The 22,021-nt window shown below is 40.6% G+C and overlaps 1 protein-coding gene across 1 annotated transcript in view; it reads right to left on the bottom strand.

Annotated features, from left to right (window-relative positions):
- Window positions 1-22,021, bottom strand: part of FBN1 (fibrillin 1) — a 138,702-nt gene that overhangs the window by 71,755 nt on the left and 44,926 nt on the right. Inside the window, exons 7-13 of the mRNA XM_010020130.1 lie at window positions 18,391-18,516; window positions 13,598-13,756; window positions 10,086-10,244; window positions 8,668-8,808; window positions 7,755-7,874; window positions 4,293-4,418; window positions 2,228-2,350 (exon numbers count right to left, since the gene is read on the bottom strand). Of these exons, the coding sequence (XP_010018432.1) occupies window positions 2,228-2,350; window positions 4,293-4,418; window positions 7,755-7,874; window positions 8,668-8,808; window positions 10,086-10,244; window positions 13,598-13,756; window positions 18,391-18,516 (954 nt within the window). The remainder of the gene's footprint in view (window positions 1-2,227; window positions 2,351-4,292; window positions 4,419-7,754; window positions 7,875-8,667; window positions 8,809-10,085; window positions 10,245-13,597; window positions 13,757-18,390; window positions 18,517-22,021) is intronic.

Consider the following 22,021-nt stretch of genomic DNA (forward strand, 5'->3'; position numbering starts at 1 on the left):
AACAAATTCAGGATATGCAATGTGAACACTGAGCATTTCAAAGGCTAAACGTTCTGTAGGACAGCAATTATTTACTCTGTACATATGGTGTGTATAGAAAGGACTCAATAAGGATAAACATTAAAACATATAGGCAAAGACATTATTAAAGATCAATGTTTTAAACTTTTGCTAACGTGACTGGAGACATTCACCAGAGTTGTGCTCTCTGTAGACACTATATTCCTGGGAATTGTTTCATGGTAATGTGGGCAAGCGGAAGATATGAGACAAATATGAAGTGGGGAAAAAGTCTAATTTGGGTGTCAAAGTCTCAAAATCTGGTTTGATTTTGACCCAATAGCAATTTTAAAATGTAATGAACATTTGCATGCTCATTCACAGAGAACAAGGCTTACTGTAAGTGTTGAAAAGCAGTGGAAGAAATCCTTCATTTTACTGTAAGATCTGTTCCAACTTTCAGTAGGAATCAGTTGAGTTGCCTGCAATTTTGGATAATTTTCAAATATTCTTCCTTTGATGCACAGAAGTAACATTTCTCTAGGGCCAGAAACCCCTTTTGGGCTGTATCCACACTCCTGTTTAGCCAGGAGGCACGTAACAGAGGCTGTCAAGTTGAGTATCATTGGTTTTTAAGTAGTCTGAAGCAATTTGCATACCATCTTCTTGGATGGCATTTCAGTGCCAGACCGATGTTAATGAAAAAGAAAAAAGAAAAAAATGCCAAAAGATGCTCAGGACAAAAATCAAGAGAAGCATTTAGGCTGAGCCTGCATCAGTGAATCGCATTCCTGCTAACAACACGGAGAGCAACCAGTGGTTTTTGGGAACACAACTGGCTCATATGCCAAGGCCTGATGGGCACTGAGCTCTTCCCTGCCAAGTCTGAGAGCAAGTCTCACTGCTGGTCCCACACACAGACGAGTTAGGAAATAAGCTTTGGCAAAGCACAGACATACACCTACCACTTGGAAAACACGTAAGATCAGAAGTAAAGCTGATTGTTCTACGTGTGCAGCAAACGCAGCCAGTAGCTGTTAAGCTAAGGAGACACTTGTATGGATCTACACATTTGTTCATTTCAGAAGACCAATTCATTCTCCCAATCAAAACAACCCTATTACAAAGCAGAATGGGGTCATGTCTCATTAGAAATACATGATTACCCCATCCAAAGACTGGGTTGTACTGTCCTGCATCCCTCGCACAAAAGTTATCAAGAGAAGTTCTGGATGTTTTACTGGACTTCTTGGCCTGGTTTGGATCTGAAGTCTACGTCTAGACACCAGGCAGTACAGATCTAAGACTGGTACAGTGTTCAAGAAGCAACAGGATTCAAATTAATTCACCTTTCATGTCACTAACTCTCAAAACCAAACTATTTATTCAAACACACAGTTTTGTTATTGGTCCACAAGAAGATGCTGCTGTGTAATCCAGTGAGACATTTTTTGCAATTCACCAAATTGTACACAAGCATTTTTTCGGCCTCGATTCCAAGAGTCAAAAGATTTTAAAATTTTCAAACGAAAAACCCTAAGTAACTTGGCCCAGCACTTGTCTATTCCTTATTTTGACTGCTGCTTTGTGCCCATAAAACTTGTTGAAACATGAAGATTTATACACTCAAAACTTCCAGTTCCTGACAGGACTGAACGGAAACTGATGACATAACTAGCAATCAGAACACTGAAGTGCCTCCCACAGGGGGTATTGCTGAGCTAGTGCAGCAAATGAGAAAGACAATTTTGCTGTGGTGCTCATGTCTGCATCTCAGTCACACGGGGTGCCAGGCACTCCTCGGAGACACTGTATTGACTAGGAACACCCAGGCAAGGAATGAGAGAAAAACTCAAAGGCGGCAATGAGCCAGGATGCTTGGGTGGCCAAAGGCAGAGAACTTTTAAAAGCCAAACACAAAAAGTGAGGTAGACTGGAGCCAAACTACAGAAGACCTCATAGGTAAAAAACCCTGGAGTTCAACTAGATCAGATCACCCAGTCTTTCATCAGAGAATGATTCCCACTGGCTGATTAGGGTGGTTACTCAACACTGTGGAAAAGACTGAGTACTGTCTTGCACAATGACAAATCAATCCAGCTGATTAAAAAGCATATCTGATGAGGGCTCTGCCTAGTATTTCTTGTCCCCAAGGATCACTGTAAGGAAATGAGGCGATTCTTGAAGCTACCAGAGGGATATGACTCACAAACTTTATTGTGCTCACCTCTGCAATAGCGTCCATCAGATGCTAACTGGAACCCTGGTTTACAAATGCATTTAAAACTGCCATCTTCATTGATGCACATCCCATTGAGGCACATGTTCCTTATGCTGCATTCATCCATATCTGAAAAAGTACATTACAGAGATAATGTTCAGAATGTTTAAGTAAAGGAACTCTTACTAGTTACATCCAAAAGATAAACTTCCATTTCTTCCTCAGTTGTCAGAGGTACATGATAATCAGAAACATATGATGGGACGATGTGTCAAGCAATAACTCTGTTAATGAATCATTAACATGGAATGATAAACACAATTCTGTTACTAAGATCACCTGAAAGAGGAGGAGCAGGCATTTGTGTTCGGAATGAAAACTTTTGTAACCTCCATTGGATGAGTCTAAGTTTCATGATGTGGGAGAATTCCCAGCACTGTGCTCAAGCATGCATTCTGTGAGCACTACCATCATCAATTTCTGTTTAAAATGAAACCTATCCGTTCCCCGGATTCAACATGACAGGTCACGTATGAGGATACTTTCTAATCATAGCTTCATACTAACATTATTCACCATCTGACCTAATGGCATGAAGAATTCAAATAGGAAAAGGTGGAGATCTCAAACAGCGCTGTTCTGAACCCTACGCAGTTACTCACACAACCAAAAGAGGTAGGAGGAAAAAAAAAAAAGCAAGTACAATGATAGCTGCTTGATTTGAGTAAGCTTTTCTATCTTTTTAGTCTTTATTTCATCCTGGTACAAATGAAACCAGTTTTGGATGTTACATCCAAAAAAATCATCATTATTTACCAGTTTCATCTACAGAAGTATACACGGTTACATTAAGGTGTGGCACAATGCCATAGTCTTTACTGATCGATGTGTGTGCACATGTATTCCTAAGAACAAAACTCAATGCATTACAATGCCAGAGATGAAACTGTTTCATAACTAGATGCAACAGACATTCTGGCATCTTATGCAATGGAATTAAAAATGTTTTACCAGACTGCTGATGTCCTGGTTCTTATTACTATTAGCACATGGTATTTGGTGGGAAAGGAAGAAATCAGAACTGAGGGGTTTTTCCAAAATATATACATTTCTAAATATATTTAGTCAATACAGTTCCATAATAAGGTATTTTAAAAGCAGCTTATAGTGCTAAACTGTATCTAAAAAAGAGTCAGGAAAACCAGAGTCTTAAAATGTCTGTCTCTACGAAGGATTAACAGAATCACTACTAGCACATAAAATCACTGGATCATAATGACATTACAATATATTCGGAATCGTGCTATTTTCCTTAATATTGCAGCTGTGTTGGACAGAAATTACACTTCTAGACATGGTGTGTTTTCTTTTTACTTACAGGCTAAGTCAGACAAAAATAATTTATGATTTAAAAAAAAAATCGTGTATCTATCCCAACCAGGAATTTTGGCATTAAGTCTTTGAGCTGAATCACTGAGATAATATTCTGCCAAAAATGTTTCTAAGAACAGTGCTTGAAATTCCTTTAACGTATGAATAGATCATTGGGAACCCTCCCAAGGACCTTGGGAAGCATGATAAAGAACATTCTTCTTTTTCCCCCCTTTACTAAAGGTCTGGGAGGTAGGAACACATCAATTATGTTTACAAATTTTTCTTAAAACAGTTTTTATGGGTCAGACCAGACTGCATCTACATAAAACACATTGCTAGTCACCCAGTAAGATCCCATAAAGCACGCTGTTAAACACACAGTAAAACCAGGCAGCATGTGACTCGTGCTCCGTTTTAAAACGTACCACTCCCATCAAAGAAACTGCATTTTGCGATAGTGGTATGTGCTATTTCTCCTGCTGGACAGACATCCCGTTGAGGATTGCCAAGCCAAGGCTCCAGAACTGGCTGCAAAAGACAGTTTACTTGCCCTCCCAGATACAGCAAAAGGTATTTAGAAATTTGATGCCTTGTTCCTTCTCTTCGCCCCCACCAGAGGTCCTTTTCTTTTTCATTGACGTGAATAACCTCTTGTAACTGCAATTACTGATACAGAACAAACTCAGGAAAGCCTTACCTTCACAGTTTTTCCCATCAGCTGCCACCTGAAAGCCAGCATTACACACACAGTGAAAACTGCCATCTGTATTTATGCATCGTCCGTTATTACAGATGCGACCGTTCTGTAAACATTCATCAATGTCTGCAAGCCAACCAAAAAGAAAAATAACATTTTAGGGGTCTTCTGTTTTATACGCAAGAGGAATTTTTCCCATTTCCCTTTCCCCTAGGTTTTTAACCCTACACGGAAACTATATTCACCTGAAAAATGATTTATTTTGATTTCCATAAGTGAACGTTATGGGGGTGGAAAATGTTCATCAGCTTGAAATTTCAAGTTGCTGTGAAAGAATTTTGGTGACTATTACCCTGCAGCTTGCTCCAACAAGAATCAGACCCTTCCAATTCCTATTTTGCATTTTTGTTTATCATGACAGTATTTCTACTGCCGTTTAACTCAACAATATCTAACTTTGAAGGAAAGACACGGGAAGCTTGTATTTTGCTGCTGCTTTGTAAGATAACAGGAAAGTTTGAGACTTTCCCACCTCAGAAGATATTTCTCCTGCTTATTTTATATTTGAAACATCAGCTGCTCATTTCCCTCTCTCTGCAGGAGGTGCTTGGCAAGTGCTTTGGAGGACCTGAACAGTGATATCACACGAGGCTGGCAGCTCTCCCTCTCCTCCAAACGAGGGGAGAGGAGATGCTGAGACAGACTGTCTAGACATTTTTCAGATTGCTCAGTGTTCTCCATCAAGGCCTGGACCATCTCCCAGAGATTCCAGCACACAGGGGACTCCGCTCACAGAGATCTCAACCAGCCCATGAAGACCTATCGTGCAACCACGCCATCTTCCCAAATATCCTGGAGGTGCCCTTCCCTAAGCCCTCTCTGCAGAAGGGCATTGCTGGCCTCCCAAATGTTCGTGCTGTCTAGACACCTATCTGCGGAGAAACTGATGCCTCTCAACATTGTGAACCTGTATTTGCCCTCTTAGCAGTGCAGTGGTTCTGGGAAGCTGCTAAGAAATCCCTGAAAATGACTGTTTTACAAGCAGGCCAGGAGAGGCAAGAGCAGCTCACGTGATAGCTCACTGCAGTGGCAGCTTGCAGCCCTCTTGACTTCCAGCAAGAGCATACAGGCTTGACAAACCTGCCCTCATTTGATATACAAGCATTATCAATCAGCAATTTTCTCTGCTCAGTCCCTCTCTTTCCCCCCACTTCTGTGGCACTCAGTTGTACCTGAGCCTGGCTTCAGCTACTCACCAGCCTTAGGACAGGCAGAAATGCTACAGCATCTCAAGAGTTTTCTGGCCTTTTATTTTTGAGAGTTCATAATAATTTGTACTTCCGTACATCTGATGCCATCTAAATCATGGTGCAGAAGCTAATACAGAATCTTATTATTCTTTATGTACACACAGCTGACTGGAGACCCACTATTAGTTTATGTTACATTTCTAATTTTCTACTTCTGAAATAACACTGTGGATTTTTTTTCCCTCTCAGAGAAACTTGCAAAAATCAAAGCTCCCCTGTCACTGAAATGTCCACGATTGCAGCCATCTCCATGTCAGGACTGACTTCCTCCTTTCAGGAATGTTGCGTAGATTATAGTAAGCACTTTGCTATTAAAGCTTTCACTCCTAAACACTCATAGCTAATCATCTTCTGCAACTGAAAAGCATTTTTTGTTTCAATCACTAATCATAATGTGACAACCTTATTCATCTATGTCTCCAATTAACATATTCATTCAGCCAAAATCCTACTAGAATTAAAAGGGATCCTAACAACAGTTGAATCAGCTGAATCAGTTTAATCAGTCACCTATCAGACCCATCATGAAGGAAAAAGCCTCCCCTGGGACCTCAGAACAAGGAATAGATAAACATCTGGTCATTATGGAGACCTCATTTTTCAGAGTGGACGTAAGGAATACATTTGCAAATGCCTATCGGCACAGACACATTTGGGTATGCAAAAAATAAAACCTCAACATACAAAATAGTCATGCAAAGTAATTTTACAGGAAATGCTGATTTTGGCAGGCACCAGTGCTATAGGCGTATTTTGCCAAATGCACCCCACTAGCCTTTTTCTTTTCCCTAAACTGGTCCTAAAAATTTCTTCAGCAAACAAAGATTCTGCACATCATAGCATTTTCTGAACTGCCTGTCAAGCAAGCACAGTTCCCATAGACTGCAAAGGAACTGCTAAGTGACCACACTTTAATGCCATTAAGCTACTGGGCTTCTGACAAGCATGTGTTTGTGTAATGAATCAGTCAAATTAAAAGCGTGTGACAAAAATGACTCATGAGTGAATTCATCACCGCTGAGTCTCCACTTCAGCACTCCTTCACCACTAGTCAGCTGAACTATGAAGATGCTTCTGCAACATGGCTGTTTGGCAGCAATTAGGTCAAATACTCAGAGCAACAAGCAGCAGTGGTGCTGGCTCTGCATGTCTTCCTGGACTGGAGTAAGCTTCTGTACCACAAATACCTTTCTGATGCACATAGGGAAGAGAAAAGAAAAAAAAATCACACACTAATACAGATAGCTTTCTTCTGGCTTTTTAGATACACTCTGCTTCAGAATGAGCGCATGCTCGAAGAACCCTCCTCAGTGCAGAAAGCAAAATATGAAGACAAACTGGGGCTCTGAGCATTCAGACATCTTGTTTCATTTAGATGCTTCATTTCTTATGAAATTTTAAGTAATCATTCATTCTCCTGCCAGAAGTCTCTCATTATGACTTAACCATAAAGGACTGCAGCTACCTTTACAGTCACATTCTCACCCCAGGACAGTCTGGGAGCCACAGAACCCTGACAGAGGGCTGACCACAGAGAAACTACCCGTTCCCCATTCCATAGAAAGACAGGATGAAGACCATCAAGACTATTGTTGAGCCTGGTCTTCAAAACACCAATAATGGGTATGCTAAAGCTTCCCCACCTAGACCTTACCACTGCTTCACTACTTTACCATTCTTTATTTAAGGTTTTACTGCTGTAATTTATGTTTAGTTTTTTCTCTGACAGTGGGCAAGGACAACACACAGGCATTGTAATCTTCTATTTACCCACTGGAAGACTTCTCTTTCTTCCTACCTCTCATTGTCTTTTAACTTTTGTAGGTAAAGGATTTCTCCAAAGAAGGGATGTTTAATTGTCCTCAAGATCCTCATAAATCAAATTAAGAAAAAATTAACAAAATAACATCTCTTCCACTTCAAAGCCACAATGGTGCCAAGATACTTTCAGCACAAGACAAAATGCCTTTCTTCATAACCCAGTCCGTGAACAGCCAGCTCATGCAGGTTAATCATTTTTACTGCCATTATCTGATTTATTCTTTTTAAAACCCCCTCATATTTAACACATCTGTTAAATTTTGCATAAAAACTATTTTCCCTCCTGGTATGTATACAAGAGTAGAGATACAGATGTAAAGACATAATTTACCTCGGCACTCTGTTCTAGTTGCTGTGCTCTGATATCCTATACGACACTGGCATATGTAGGATCCCTGGGTGTTCACGCAGTCTCCACTGATGCATGGATTCTTTTCACATTCATCCACATCTGCAGAACACAGACAGTATATTTTTATTACACTGGTTGAAAGTTATTCAGATCTGTAGAGGTATTTTATATGTTTTGTAGCTGAAGAAGTAGTGTGCTTCAGTGTGAAAAGAAAGGGCACACTGCTGAATTCCCGGTAAAAGGATACCATGTTCTAAGCTAAGCAGGAGCTGGGAAAAGGATTACTTAGCAAGACAAGATATTGCATGTGCAATAATCCCACACCTCCACACTTCCAGCCCCACTGGAGACACAGATTTTGACAGAAGCAAAATCTTGCATGTAAAAGACAGTTAATCCTTTCTCCTATCATCAGACTCTGGCTGAGTTCCAAAATTAAAGGACTCAAGAGCCCAACAAGATACTCCTGATGAGCTGAAAGAGGCCTTGTAAATCTTTCTAAGTGTGAGATCATGACTCCTTTTTTTAACAACAGGTTGTCTGCATAATCAAAGAGGTGGTAGTATTTGAAAGAGATCATTTTCAATCACTAATAAACATACTATAGCACAGGCTGGTAAAATAGGAAAACCTTCTATACAACTTCGTGGCAAGTTACAAAATTTGTTAAATACTGTCCTAAGGCAAAACTGCTGTAGATTATTTTTCTTATTATTTTTTTTTGTTAAATGTTTGCAGTTGAAGGCAATTAGTTTGTTGAAGTCTATTTACTGGGTTTTTTTAGAGGGGAGTTGTTTTATTGAAGAATTCAGAGTTATTACATTATGTGGAAAAGAATTATTTTTCTTTAAAACAAAATTCCCTTTGTGGTTTACAGCAGAAACCCACATACCAATGCATTCCCCTCTAACATCCAGTTGGAATCCTTTGTTGCACTCGCAGCGGTAGCTCCCGGGAGTGGGAATACAGCGTCCATTAAGGCAGAGATGTCGGAACAGTTGGCAATAGTCAGTGAAGTTCACAGGCAAGATCACTGAAATAACAGAGTTGGAGAAATATTTTAATAGTTCATCATAATAATTTTTGGTAATCTGCAGCTGGTGCAGCATTTTCCATTAAAAGTCAACATTTACTTTCCATCACAATGTGAATTACACATGACACACTGACTCAGAGATTCATTTGAAAACAGCTAGCAACCACTGATATTTTCATTATGGCAAGCCAATCCTATTCTCTTTTGCAGGACAAGAGAGGACAGAGTCTGCTCATACCTAGTGGTAAAGTGGGTACATGGCACTGCAGGGACTCTACTAAAAGCCTACAGTAGGAGAAAGCAGACAGTCTGGTTCAGTTATCTCTGTTTTCAGACAGCAGAGAGAGAGAAGGGCAGGGATAACCCTGGAAGGTGCGCCTATACGGTCTTTGGCAGACAGGCATGAGCTGGCTCTGTCCATGCTCCCAGCTGACCAGAATCTGTGCAGCTACGTCAGCACAGTGTCAGGCCTGAGTTAACATACTTTGCTTCTTAGGCTCATTAGCTCAGCTTGGTGCTGAATCAAGACCAAATAGTTTCAGTTCGTGCCAGTGCAAGCAGAGTCTGCTTGCAGCTGCACAGAGCATGGGTGAAATGAGCTTGTATTTATGCGCAAAAGAGTATGTGGCTATGCAAAATAATTTCAGATGGCACATGCCTACTGCAGACTATATGGGCACGTAGTAAATTCCCTGAGCAAGGGACAGAATAAGGACTATATCAGTATTCTGCTCTGGCTTCCTCCTTCCTCTAGAGAAAACTAACCTATCCACGTGTACTGTAAGAAAAAGTTCTTTCTTCATGTTAGTCAGCCTCAGTGCTTCAGCACACCAGTATTTTTGTCAGTACATTTCCTACTTGGTCAAGCAAGAGTGGAAAACAACCTGAAAGAAGCTGCTTTCTCCCAGTCTGGCTCTTTAATGTAAGTAACCTACCGCAACCTATTCACATCCCTCAATGTTGACACGCAGTAAAGCTCACAAGAGGCTCAAAATAACAGTAATGTAACTATTACAATTCACGGGCCTCAGTACAGACAGCAAGGATGCAATTTTTAAATCCTGTCTCGACAGGGAAAACACTACCAATGAGGTACACATGCTGTAAGATACCATGGTAACCAGGCTAGGATTAGAAGGATATCCAGAGGCTATGCATCCATACAATAAGCAAAAGATACCAACAGCTGAAGGAGCACACTGCTCCTGAGAAACTCATGCTTTTAAAGAGCTAAATGTAAATGGTGCAGGGGAAGGTTATTATTTCTTTCTTACCATGAGGTGGCGGAGCCCGAGATGGATAGACAATTTCTGGCTGTTGAGGAGGGTACACACCAGGAATGAGTGGTGGAGGGATGACATCGGGACGGCCTGGAGGAAGCTCAGGTCTTGCTGGCAGCAGAGCAGCTACTGTGCATAATTTGCGATACTCATCTGAAACGTAAACATATGAGTGACTCTTGTGGCCTTTCTATTTAATCCAGTTCTCCCTTTTTTTGCTGTATTTATTTCAGATTAGCAGTAAAAAACTTTGTGTAATCTGGAAAATCTGAGCCCATAAATTTGCTACATAGTAGCAAGCTTTGTTCTGTGAATTGAGGCATTAATCCATAGGAGGGTATCAATACCACTTGTCAGCAGACTGCCAGTAAAAAGATAACATCACTGATATTCTGGATATGAAATCGAACAGTGAGGCAGAGACCTGGTCTTAATCTACTTAGCCTTCTTACAAGCAAAATCTTTGGTGAACTCAGTGGGAAGTTTACCTAAAGAAGGACTTTTGGACTTGATCCCAAATGAATTTAATACAAAGCTTGCCACAGAGTTAGGAAAATACTGAACAGGGAAAAAAGCCCAGTTTCAACTGGATTTCTTAAAATTTAACCTCCTAAAACAAAGAAATAGAAATATAAGCAATGAGGCAAAACCAGTTAGAGAATGAATACACTAACACTATTTCCTTGTGAAAATTAAGTTTGCCAATAAAAGCAGAAACCAAATGAGGTGCAGTCTAAGGAGCACAAAGAGAAACCAAGTCAGATCCCCACCAAGATAATTTTTTTCCAGATGATGGGAAAATGATCTATCTTGCTGTAAGCACAGTTTATACTGAGTGTTATGCATTCTCCTATTGTTTATCTCTATTAGTAGCATCTGCCCTACTGCCCCACTTTTCCTCTTGCTCCGGACTCTTTTGTTTTTGGGAAGTGCGGGTTTGGAACTTAGCGATCCAAAGAATTCATGCAGACTATCACAATTAAATACCACATTTCCAGCTGACCTAATTCATGTCCACAATTTGTGTGTACACAAATAGCTACTTACACAGCCAACATCTTTGAACTTCAAAATTTTAAAGTTTATGGCACAACAGGGGAGAGGAATTATATAATGAAACCAAAATGCTACAGAGATGCCTGGATTCCTGAAACAATATAAAATATGAGAACTGAAAAATAAATTCAGTGTTGGGAGAACTAAGCTGGATATTTCAGCCTTCAACACTTTCATCTCACTTCTACTTCCACCTGTAAAACACATTAGAAGCTCTTCCTGAATCACAGAGGATTTGCTAAATAAACACAGTAGCCTAAAGTTCTCTTTTTCCTGATTATGATCTTTGCATCTATTTTAATGCTTTCAGGTGATTAGTTTGTTTCATGTGTCACTGCATTTCCCTCTATTGTTCCTTAGAGTGATTTTAGTCTTTAAATCGCTCCCAAGAAGACTTTATTGCATTATGTATTGTATTTCCTTTATTTAGTTTTTTTCTCCTAGCTTTCTATTCTGCGTATTCACATGTAAGCTGAAGCTACTCTCCATCAGTGGTCTATTTGTGATAAAACAGCATTCAGAAAAAACATACACAAATTCCAATATGCAAATGTTTTCTAATGATAGTGGTTTTAATAGCCAATTCTCTAATCACACATTCTCTAGAATCCACTGATCAGTCTTTGTGAAAGAAACAATACTGTATGTCTTTTTCACTCTAGATTGGTAATACCCAATTATCCAAAGCCAATCCACCAGGAGCCCAGGCCTTCTCTGCAAAAAGAAGTCACAGCCTTGGGGGTGCCCACTGGCTGAATAGAACTAGCAGTTCTGCAGGGACTGCTGAGGTGAGAATTGAACATACACACACACAGCTGGATGCCCGAGATACCACTTTTGAAGTATTTATAGTATCAGTGGTAAACCCTGTTATTCCACATAAACAATTATTGCTGTGTTACACAAAAAAATACAGTGCAAACCTTCTTTATTGCAACTTTAATCTCCATGTATAATTTCTAGCAATAAACAGCCTATTTTATAGTAACATCTGGGTCTGCTGGCCACATTGAAAATGCAACCACTTGGTTACATTATGCAGCTAGTACTCCACTTTATATTGCAGTAAATTTCCATTTCAGAGTTTGAGAGACTTTGGGCCACTGACAGCTCTAATTCCTCATCTTGCTTTCTCCGGATACATTAAGGAATAACTGAACTTGATTAAATAATGACAGCCATACCTCACATGTATGTAAAGGCCTTTCAAAGAATTTCAAAGCACTTTTGAAACTAGTAATTTATAGTCTCAATTTATCCCAAGCAGGGGGAAAAGAAAGAAAGAAAAAAGTGGCATGTAACAATAATCTGAAAGACCTTGCACGGATTTATGTCAGGAAGTCCTGGGTTCTAGCTCCTTCTCTACCACATCTCAGTATGTGGCCTTGGCTATATTACTTCACTTATCCACCCTGTTTGTTCACCAGTTAGATATGGATAATTACAAAGTATGTAAAGAAAACAGGGACTGTGTAAAGATTGAAAGCTTCTTCCTTGTCTTCTCATTTTAGGTGAGCATCAATAGATTACGCTGTTTCGTTAGTATTATTCTTTGGACATTTAACATGTTTAAATATTATTAATGAGATCGTGACAGAACCAGGAAAAGTCTTCCAAGAGCTCTGATCACAGATCTCTGCTCCAGTATTACGCAGTTTCCCTCAAAGGATTAAAACCAAGAATAATAAACACTCCCATACATGACCTCTGACAGCTTCTTCAGAATTTCACTGCTATAGTGTTATGACCCCCAATCCTCCCTAAACTCTGCACCTCCCTTGAGCTCCTGACATCAATCCTTAAGTTTCTTGTACTCCTTTATTTCTAAAGCATTTCATTAAGTCTCCAGTCCTAAACAATCTCAAAAACATCTTTCCCCCACTCAATCACACTCAATTGCACAATCTGCTCATCATCTTCTTTGAATTCAAATCACACATTATCTGGGGATCTCAGCACACAGGGAGGCGGTAAAGGCCAGCACATTTTGGTAGCAGAGATCATGTTCTGTGCCAAACCTCAGGAAATAAATGGCACCTCAGAAAGCTGGATGTCAGAGGAAGGAAACCCTGGTTTTCCAATGAGAATGAAACTGCAGAGGGAATAAGGATCTATTAGGAGGCTGTGAAGGAAGTAAATTGAGCCTGAAGAGGATGCTGGTAACAGAATCTGGATCAGGTAATGACAGAATAATGCAGCTACAAAACATTAATTAGCAACAGACAAAATCCTGTGCTTATGTCTGCTTGCCCTATCCTCCAGGGGGTCCTGAGCAACCTGCCATAGGAGGCTCTCTTTTGAGAGCACAGGGCTTGGACAAAACGACCTTCCTTGGTACCCTCCAGCCTCAACCCTTCTGTGAGGTTCTTTAATGAAAACATTACTGATGAAAGAAAATCACCCTAACTCAGTGTTCAACCACACTCATGAGCATACAGGCAGATTCCTACCGGTGGATCTGATCGGGCACATTTCAGGGGCGGTGGCTGCTCCAGAAGACCAGCACCGGCCGCTGTCACAGCAGCACTGCATTTTGGACAAGGGCTGGGGGAGCTGGTTGTTGCAGCGCCCGTTGGTCAGAGACGAGAAGCAGTATCCAGGACGCACATCTACCAAGAGAAAGAAATGGATATGTAAGCATCAGTCCAATGAGGAGTGCGGCTTTCACAGAAGGCAAAGGTCTGATTTTTCTTGGTTGATTACATTACTGAGGACATTACAACCATCAGAAAACAAAAGGCAGAAACCCAGAAAAATCGAGATAATGTTTGGGCTGCTTTGGATTCAGGTGTGACATCTCCTGTGAGAAAGCTGAAATAAAACATGAAGCAGCAATGAATTAATGGAGGCAAAAACAGAATAGAAATGTGTATTCAGAATATAATAAAACATGCTTCTGTGCCCCAAAGAAAAATCGCAATGTCATCTCTATTAGAGATAGTACCAGATCAATTCTGCTTAAGCTTTGATTTGAAAGCCACTGATGTACAACAAAACACTCACAGCATTGCAGCTCTCAAAGCATTCATTTTTCATTAGTCATGGCTTTCCCAGGTGAAGTATGTAGTGATTTGACAAGATACAGGCTTGAAGGCAAGAAACAACAATAAAACTTTAACTGGTGGCATCACATTTTTTATGGAGATATGCTGGTTTCCTGTCTGAAAAGGCTAAGCACATGCTGTACAAAGAACATCCTGTACCCAGATTTCAAACACTCAGCTCTAACAACGTTGCACAGAGATCCCCCAGCTTAGAGAAAGGAGAGAAAATGTGGATGGGAGGAGAAAAAAACCCTAAAAAACTTGTGATACAATCTGAAGCTCTGAGCAATTGTTTCACAATATGTCACATCATGTCCAACTCAGTATAAGCTGTGGTGTGATTTGATCCTGCGCAATAAAACCAGACCAAGTTTGTTTCTAAAACATACAAACATTTGCTGTCAAAATGCAGAAGAAAAGGTTGGAGATATAACCTTACAACAGCAGACACCAGTCTCTAAAGAAACATTATCTCAGTTATCCAGGGCATGGTGGAATCATCTGTCTAGTAACAGTGCTTTGCAAAGTTTACTAGCTATGCTAGTGGATATAAAAAAAAAAAAAAAAAAAAGCAGGGAAGTTTCTTATTATTTTGAGGAAATTGATATATAGTGATATGTTTGGAGAGTCTGTGATGGTTCTGCCTTTTATTAGCTGGAACCCTGAACACGGATATTACTGGCAGTACAGCTAAAAGAGCCAGTTGGCCTTTGCTTCCAAACTTCAGTTAGTTCACTCATACTATCATACAATGGAAATCTGAAATGCAGAAAAAAACCCAGATCTACTCAGTTCTGTTACTGGTCCTCCATTTTCTCCTGGTACCCAACTAACCTGCCAAACACGTACATTCCTTTATATAGTATTTAAAAAATCAAATAAAGCTCTGATGCAACCTGTTCCCCGGAGAGGAAACTGTTCTTCAGTATCCCTGGAGAACTACTCAGACGCTTGGTATGATGGTGGGATGGATAATAGAGGGGGAAGTCCTCTCACAGACCCTATCATCCTCCTCTGTAATTCATTCTTCTCAGTTCTGGTCAGTACCAATTTTATAAACATTTAAAACCAGCAATGGGCAGAAGTGTAAAAAGTATCCACATGGGATCTGTGCAAACACACAATATGCCAGAAAAAGGTAAACACACAGCAAACATCTTTGTCTACCTACAGGTGTAAAAGCTTATCCGAAAGCCACATCATTTTCAGAAAAAGACAGTAAATTTCTGAGAAAAATGCCAAATCTTTTCATATTCCCAATCAGAAGTGATTCTTTTGTATTTTTTCCTCTCCTGCATTTTCTGTTCTGAATGGTAAAACATACAAATAAGGGCAGGAAGAACAGGAGACAACTTTTTTACTGTTTCAGCTTGTAACATTATAGTACTTTTCACTTAAAAAAATACAGTATTGCCTCAAGAAAAATGTGCCTCTTCTATAAATAATAAATAAAAATAACAGAGAAGCAGTCATCAAAAAGTAGGCTTGACCAAAGAAATTTATGCCAGCTGGAGCTGGATGTATGGGCTACTGGCTTTCTTCATTACACTCTTCATGTACTTGGGTTGAGATGTTCTGCTCTGGTTTCTGCTCTTCAGCTCTATAAGATACTATCTTTGCTTTGTCTATTTGAATTTTTAAGGTCTGTAATAATGGAACTCACAGTTCTAACTTTGGATGCTTGGCTCCAGTGCTGCTCAGTTGGAGTCCCAAAAGGGATACATTTCTCAGCGGCACTTCCTCATCTCTTACAGAATAGACATTTCAGCTAACACTTTTCACTTAAGACTGACACTGAAATTAAATCAATTTTACCCAGCTCGAATACAGATCTGGGCTCTGTCCTCGTTAATATTAGACACGAATCCAAAATACCTGCGGATAATTAATAGTGCTTCCCATTTAGCACACTTTGCTTTGGACACAAAGCTAGAATTTTAATGATGGTTCACACTCTGGCATATTACTTAACAGAGCTTGTCAGCATTTAAATACCCTGTTCTTTAGCTGAGCTATTTCAGCCTACACATACAGTGGGTAAAAAAGGCTGAAAAAACTGCAGGAATATAACATGGGTGTGAATGTTGGGCAGTCCTGACTGAGCAATGACTACAAAAAGTAAAAAGTAAATGGAAGTTGTGCATCTGTGGAAATTTTTTGTTACAAAAAGGTGAATCTCCTTCATAAATATTAAGTACAAGCAGCAATCAATGATTATTGATCCACAGTCATTTAGAAGCTATGAATCTGATTTAGGAGCTATGAATCTGAAGCCATAGAAGCAACTCCCACTGGCAGTGTAAGTGTACAGTATGGAACCAATATACCAAAATCCTGTTATTGATAATGGAAGCAATATAGTTCATCTCTCACAACCTGTGGAAACAGAATGGCACCCTTCGAAATTAATCCTAACCCAAACTAGTTTCAGATCTCTTAGGGAAGTGAATACCATTTGGTACTTTTGTCTGTGAAGTTATTTTCTTTCTATTTTTTCCCAAAAGATTTTCAACTAAAGGTACTAAACACGGGGTGCTCTCTGGAACCCCAGTGCCGCCACTGTGTTTGAGCCTTTAAATAAAGAAGCCAAAACTGAGGAAATAAACCTTCCTTTTGATTCTCAAATGACAATAAAATTGCTCAAAATTCAGCGCTGGCAGTGAAAAGAGAAATTACTGCATAAAAATAATAAAAAACCCCAAAAATTTGCATACTTGCCCTGCCTCAGAGCAGGCTGTTTGCTTCCCACAAGCAGTAAGTGCTAACACTACTCTTTCATGACTTTGGCACTGCAGTGGCATTTAGTTAATTCTCACAGTCCTTTGGTTTCTGGTCTGGCCTTTGGAAGACAGGTTCTGCTCTGCACAGTGAAAGCCTAAAAGAACAGCACTGCCAATTCATCATCATGAAAGCAGATACAAATGTCCCACACCCAGCTTATCATGCTACTTCCTTTAATGAAAAATATCTGCATTAAGGTCATAACAGTTGGAATGAGGAGCTGTCTGGGGTGATTACTTTCTTTCTCAAGTATATTTGCTTTTCTAAATGACTGCTGAATATAACATAGACTAAATCAAAGGCAAACATGAGAACAAGAAGACCAAAGCTAAGCCCATCAGTGACAGTGGTAGCCGCTCTGGGATACCATGGTTAAGAAGGGAAACAAAAATCTGAGCAATTGCACGCACAGAAAGGACTGAGAGTATGTGTAAGAAGCAGCTCTGCAGATCCCAAGGGCAGTGAAAAAGGAGGGGAGGAGGTGGTCCAAGTGCTGGCGCAGATTCCCCTGCAGCCCATGGTGGGGCAAGCTGTCCCCTTGCAAACCATGGATGTTAATGGTGGATCAGATATCCACCTGCAGCCCGTGCTGGAATCCACACTGGAACAGTTTGTTCCTGAAGGATGCACCCCATGGAAGGGACCCATACTGGAGCAGTTTGTGAAGAACTGCAGCCCATGGGTAGAACTCGTGCTGGAGAAGTTCGTGGAGGACTGTCTCCGGTGGGAGGACCCCAGCCTGGGAGGAGGAAGGAGTGGCAAAGACAATGTTTAATGAACTGACCACAACCCCCATTCCCCGTCCCCTGCCCCGCTGGGAGACAGGCGGTAAAGAATTTGGGAATGAAGTTAAGTCTGGGATGAAGGGAAGGGTGGAGGAATGGTATTTTTAAGGTTTGGCTTTACTTCTCATTATCCTACTCTGATACTATTGGAATAAATTAAACTAATTTCCCCAAGTTGGGTCTGTTTCACCCGTGATGGCAATTGCTGAATGATCGCTCTCTGTCCTTATCTTGACCCATGGGCCTTTTGTGGTATTTTTTTCTCCCCTGTCCAGCTGAGGAGGAGGAGTGATAGGGTGGCTTTGGCACTGGGTGTCTAGCCAGGGTCAAACCCCCATGCAAGGAGATGTGTTAAACAAGTTCTGCCTATTTTAAGGCAACAAATATGATAGAAGAGAAGAACTGTAGTAAGAAAAATGAAAGGGAAGGTCACAGCAAAGAGGGAAAAAGAAAAACATCCTGCAAATGGAAAAATCATTTCAGAATACACATATAGGCACATGATGTACTTCTGTATAAAAGGAGAATTTCAAGACCATGAGTTGAAGTAAGTTTCTGGTACAGTTACCCATCTTAGATATTCATGAATGTTCATGACAACTATTGTCTTATTATTCACAGAATTGTACTCACCTATGCACTTTAAGCCATCAGGAGCTGTATAAAACCCTGGAGGACACTTGCAGAAGTAACTGCTAACTGTATTTGAACACTCTCCTCCATCACAGATTCCAGGAATGGTGCTGCATTCGTCAATATCTTCAAGGCAAAAAGAGAAGCAAAAGCAGGTTAGCTAAATTAGTTCTGGCATGAGAATAGGTATTTTGTAATTAGTCTTAATGATCAAATTCAGTGGTGGTCTGAAGCCCCTCCTGACTTAGGTACTAGGGGCATAACCAGCAGTTTTGAATTAGGATCTTTTGTTAGGCATCTTATAAACATAAGTGAAACAAAACCTACGAAAATATTGTATCTGTAAATTGCATAAAGCCAGAGAGTTTGCTTTACTGCCTAATAATGATGGATGAAAGTCTTAAACTGCAGAGGGGATTTACTAAGTAAACCATAACCCCTCCAGTTTGAATTCTGCACGCCAGAATTAAGAAAACTGTCATGGGACCTGTACTGACCAAAGCAATCAGGAGCTTAACCGTTATGTCTCACGGTATCTCCAGCAGCACAGCGTCTCCTGGCACCATGCTGAGGCAATGGTTCAATACTGACTCAAAGGGAAGTGTAGCACCTACTGAATTGCCTCTCTTTCTTACTGCACTTGGGCTTTTCTTGGAAATTCCCCATATAAAAGCCCTGAGCAGCTAGGCACTGTTTAACTAATGCAATCTGACAGGATTATAGCTCAAAGAAGGATGACTGCAGGCAACAAAAATTACCTTTCCTGGCTTTCTCCACTAAGTGAATGTTGGGAAGTTTCAACAGATTTTGAGACAGTAACTGAAATATCAACTGCAGAAGTTAGACAAAGTCCAGAATTCCCCTTATATTTTGTCAGTGATTTTAAAATAAAAATCCATATTGGAACTGTCTTCACTAAAGAATCTCAATTCAATACTAAATCATCATCATAGATCCAGTGTAGAAAAAATTTCAAAGACTGCAGAAAAAACCCTAACAAATACCTTCTTATAGCTGATCATAGCTGCATACATGAACAGAGGGAACATGAAAGGTTTCTTCCACAACCTGGAATTTATGTTATCTACAGTCCTATGAATAACAACCTATGCCAGCTCCAATTGCTCCTTAATTACCATCAGTAGCCCGCCTCGTGTAGTTACTTTCCCCCTGATTCCCAGTGACCGTCATAACAATGCAGCTGTATCTACTTAGCATTGCTCTCATCTTCTAGGAACCTGGAGTCCAGCTGAGCTTAAAAACAGCTCGCTTTTTTCCATGGTACCTGTAAGAAGAATTAGCAAAGCAGAGCAGAAAGGCAGGTTATCTCTAGCGTGATCAATGGTAACTGCCTGTCACAGCCATCTACAATCACACAGTTGCTCTCCCGACAGGGAGAACCCAGCCAGAAGTAATGGCATCACAGGACTCTATCCAACCTCTCCTCCAGAGATCTACAAACAGATAGACACATGGCTGTAATAATGATTTCACCAACCACAAAAATTTCTGAGATGAAATACTGCAACACCACCCAACACGCCAAGGCAAGGAGTGAATAATATCACAGTCATTAAAAACGATTGGGGGAATTTAAATGTAACGCCTAAATTGGAATTTGGCCCCAACAGATGGGGGAACACCCAAAGTCCCACAGGACCATTAATGAGTGTTTTAGCAAGTAGAAAGGATCCCTGTTCCACTCTCCTGTGAAGAGAGCAATACAAAACTCAGTGTTATAAAAATTATCAATTCCTCTTCCCCTAGGTAAAGCATTGGATGCTCTAATACATTTGTGGCCCCTTGCCTTTGCAGGAAAGGAGTGGAGAGAGTGTGCTGACACAGATAACCAGACCTTGGAGACGAACCCATCCTAAGCAGTGCAGGGTCCCCTGTGCACACATTCTTCCCAGCATCTTGCTAGCTGTCGTGATGTGGGTCACATTCCTCGCTTGGGTGTGTGAGAGGGGTGTTACTTTTTGTTCAGTGCTACTTGGACAGTATTGGCAAAGCCTCAAGCCTGAGTGCCCTGGGAGCACTGCTAAGAGACTTCTGGCTTCTGCTCCAGGATTATACTCCACAGGAGTCCCAAAAGTCTCAGTGACAAAAAATGTGGAAATTGAATTTTGGTCTGAATAAAGCCCTTAATTAACAGAGAAAAATGCAGTTGTAAATGGATCAGATTCAAGCATTTTCTGACTCAAATTCACCAATGTTTATCTTTAAAGTCAGTGTTGCCACTGTTTATATAGAGTCTGACCTTTTTAAAAGCAAACTCATCACTCTTTATTTTAGGGTTGAGCCTAACCCAAACAGTATTTCACTATTTATATTAGTGTTGACATTCATATAAGCAACATTGTCATTGTTAAGTATGTGAGTTTTATAAAGGTAAGTATACTTGATGTACTTGCAGAAGTAAATGTCACTCCAGGAAAAATTACTCCCACCGATCACCACAATAAAGTATTTACCTCAGCATTAATGCATCTGGAAAATGAATGGTTATATGAAGCTGCAAAATAATGTAACACTTAAAATTGAGTTTTGCCCAGCTATGCTAATAAAGAGAAATTTGGCCAATACACTTAATTTCCCATCTTCTTTCATTGTCTCACTGTACCTGATGATGAAACTCGACATGAGCAGGCAGTGTGCGCTTGCAGCCCAGAAAGCCAACTGTATCCTGGGCTGTATCAAAAGAAGCATGACCAGCAGGTCAAAGGAGGTGATCCTGCCCCTCTACTCTGCTCTTGTGAGACCTCACTTGGAGTATTGTGTCCAGTTCTGGTGTCCTCAACATAAAAAGGACATGGAGCTGTTGGAGCAAGTCCAGAGGAGGGCCACGAGGATGATAAGAGGGCTGGAGCACCTCCCGTTGAAGACAGGCTGAGAAAGTTGGGGCTGTTCAGCCTGGAGAAGAGAAGACTGCGTGGAGACCTCATAGCAGCCTTCCAATATCTGAAGGGGGCCTACAAGGATGCTGGGGAGGGACTCTTCATTAGGGACTCTAGTGGTAGGACAAGGGGTAATGGGTTTAAACTTAAACAGGGGAAGTTTAGGTTAGATATAAGGAAGAAGTTCTTCACAGTGAGGGTGGTGAGGCACTGGAATAGGTTGCCCAAGGAAGTTGTGAATGCTCCAACCCTGGAGGTGTTCAAGGCCAGGCTGGACAGAGCCTTGGGCAACATAATTTAGTGTGTGGTGTCCCTGCTCATGGCAGGGGGGGTTGGAACTAGATGATCTTAAGGTCCTTTCCAACCCAAACTATTCTATGATTCTATGATTTCTATCCTGATCTTACTTTAATGGGGACCTCCTGAAAAAACAACTGGCAATTCAGCAGGCAGCTCCCAGTTCTACTGAATCAGTGACCAAGGACATGTTACAGCTGCCAGAAGTCCTACTTGCTGGATAGGAAGTTAAACCAAGTACATGATCGGATGTTAACTATCATGTATTAACTATAGTCAATTACTGTAAGTCAAATGACTTCTTTTGTACTGGAGATTTCAACTTAAATCTCAAAAGGATAATCTGAAGAAGCAGAATGGATATGTTGTTCTTACGTGACTATGCTCAACTATTGAATCCCTATCCTGTTTCATGCTGCTGGTATAAGGCTCTTACT

Source organism: Nestor notabilis, unplaced genomic scaffold (genome assembly GCF_000696875.1).
Source record: "Nestor notabilis isolate BGI_N333 unplaced genomic scaffold, ASM69687v1 scaffold21588, whole genome shotgun sequence".
NCBI lineage: Eukaryota > Metazoa > Chordata > Aves > Psittaciformes > Psittacidae > Nestor > Nestor notabilis.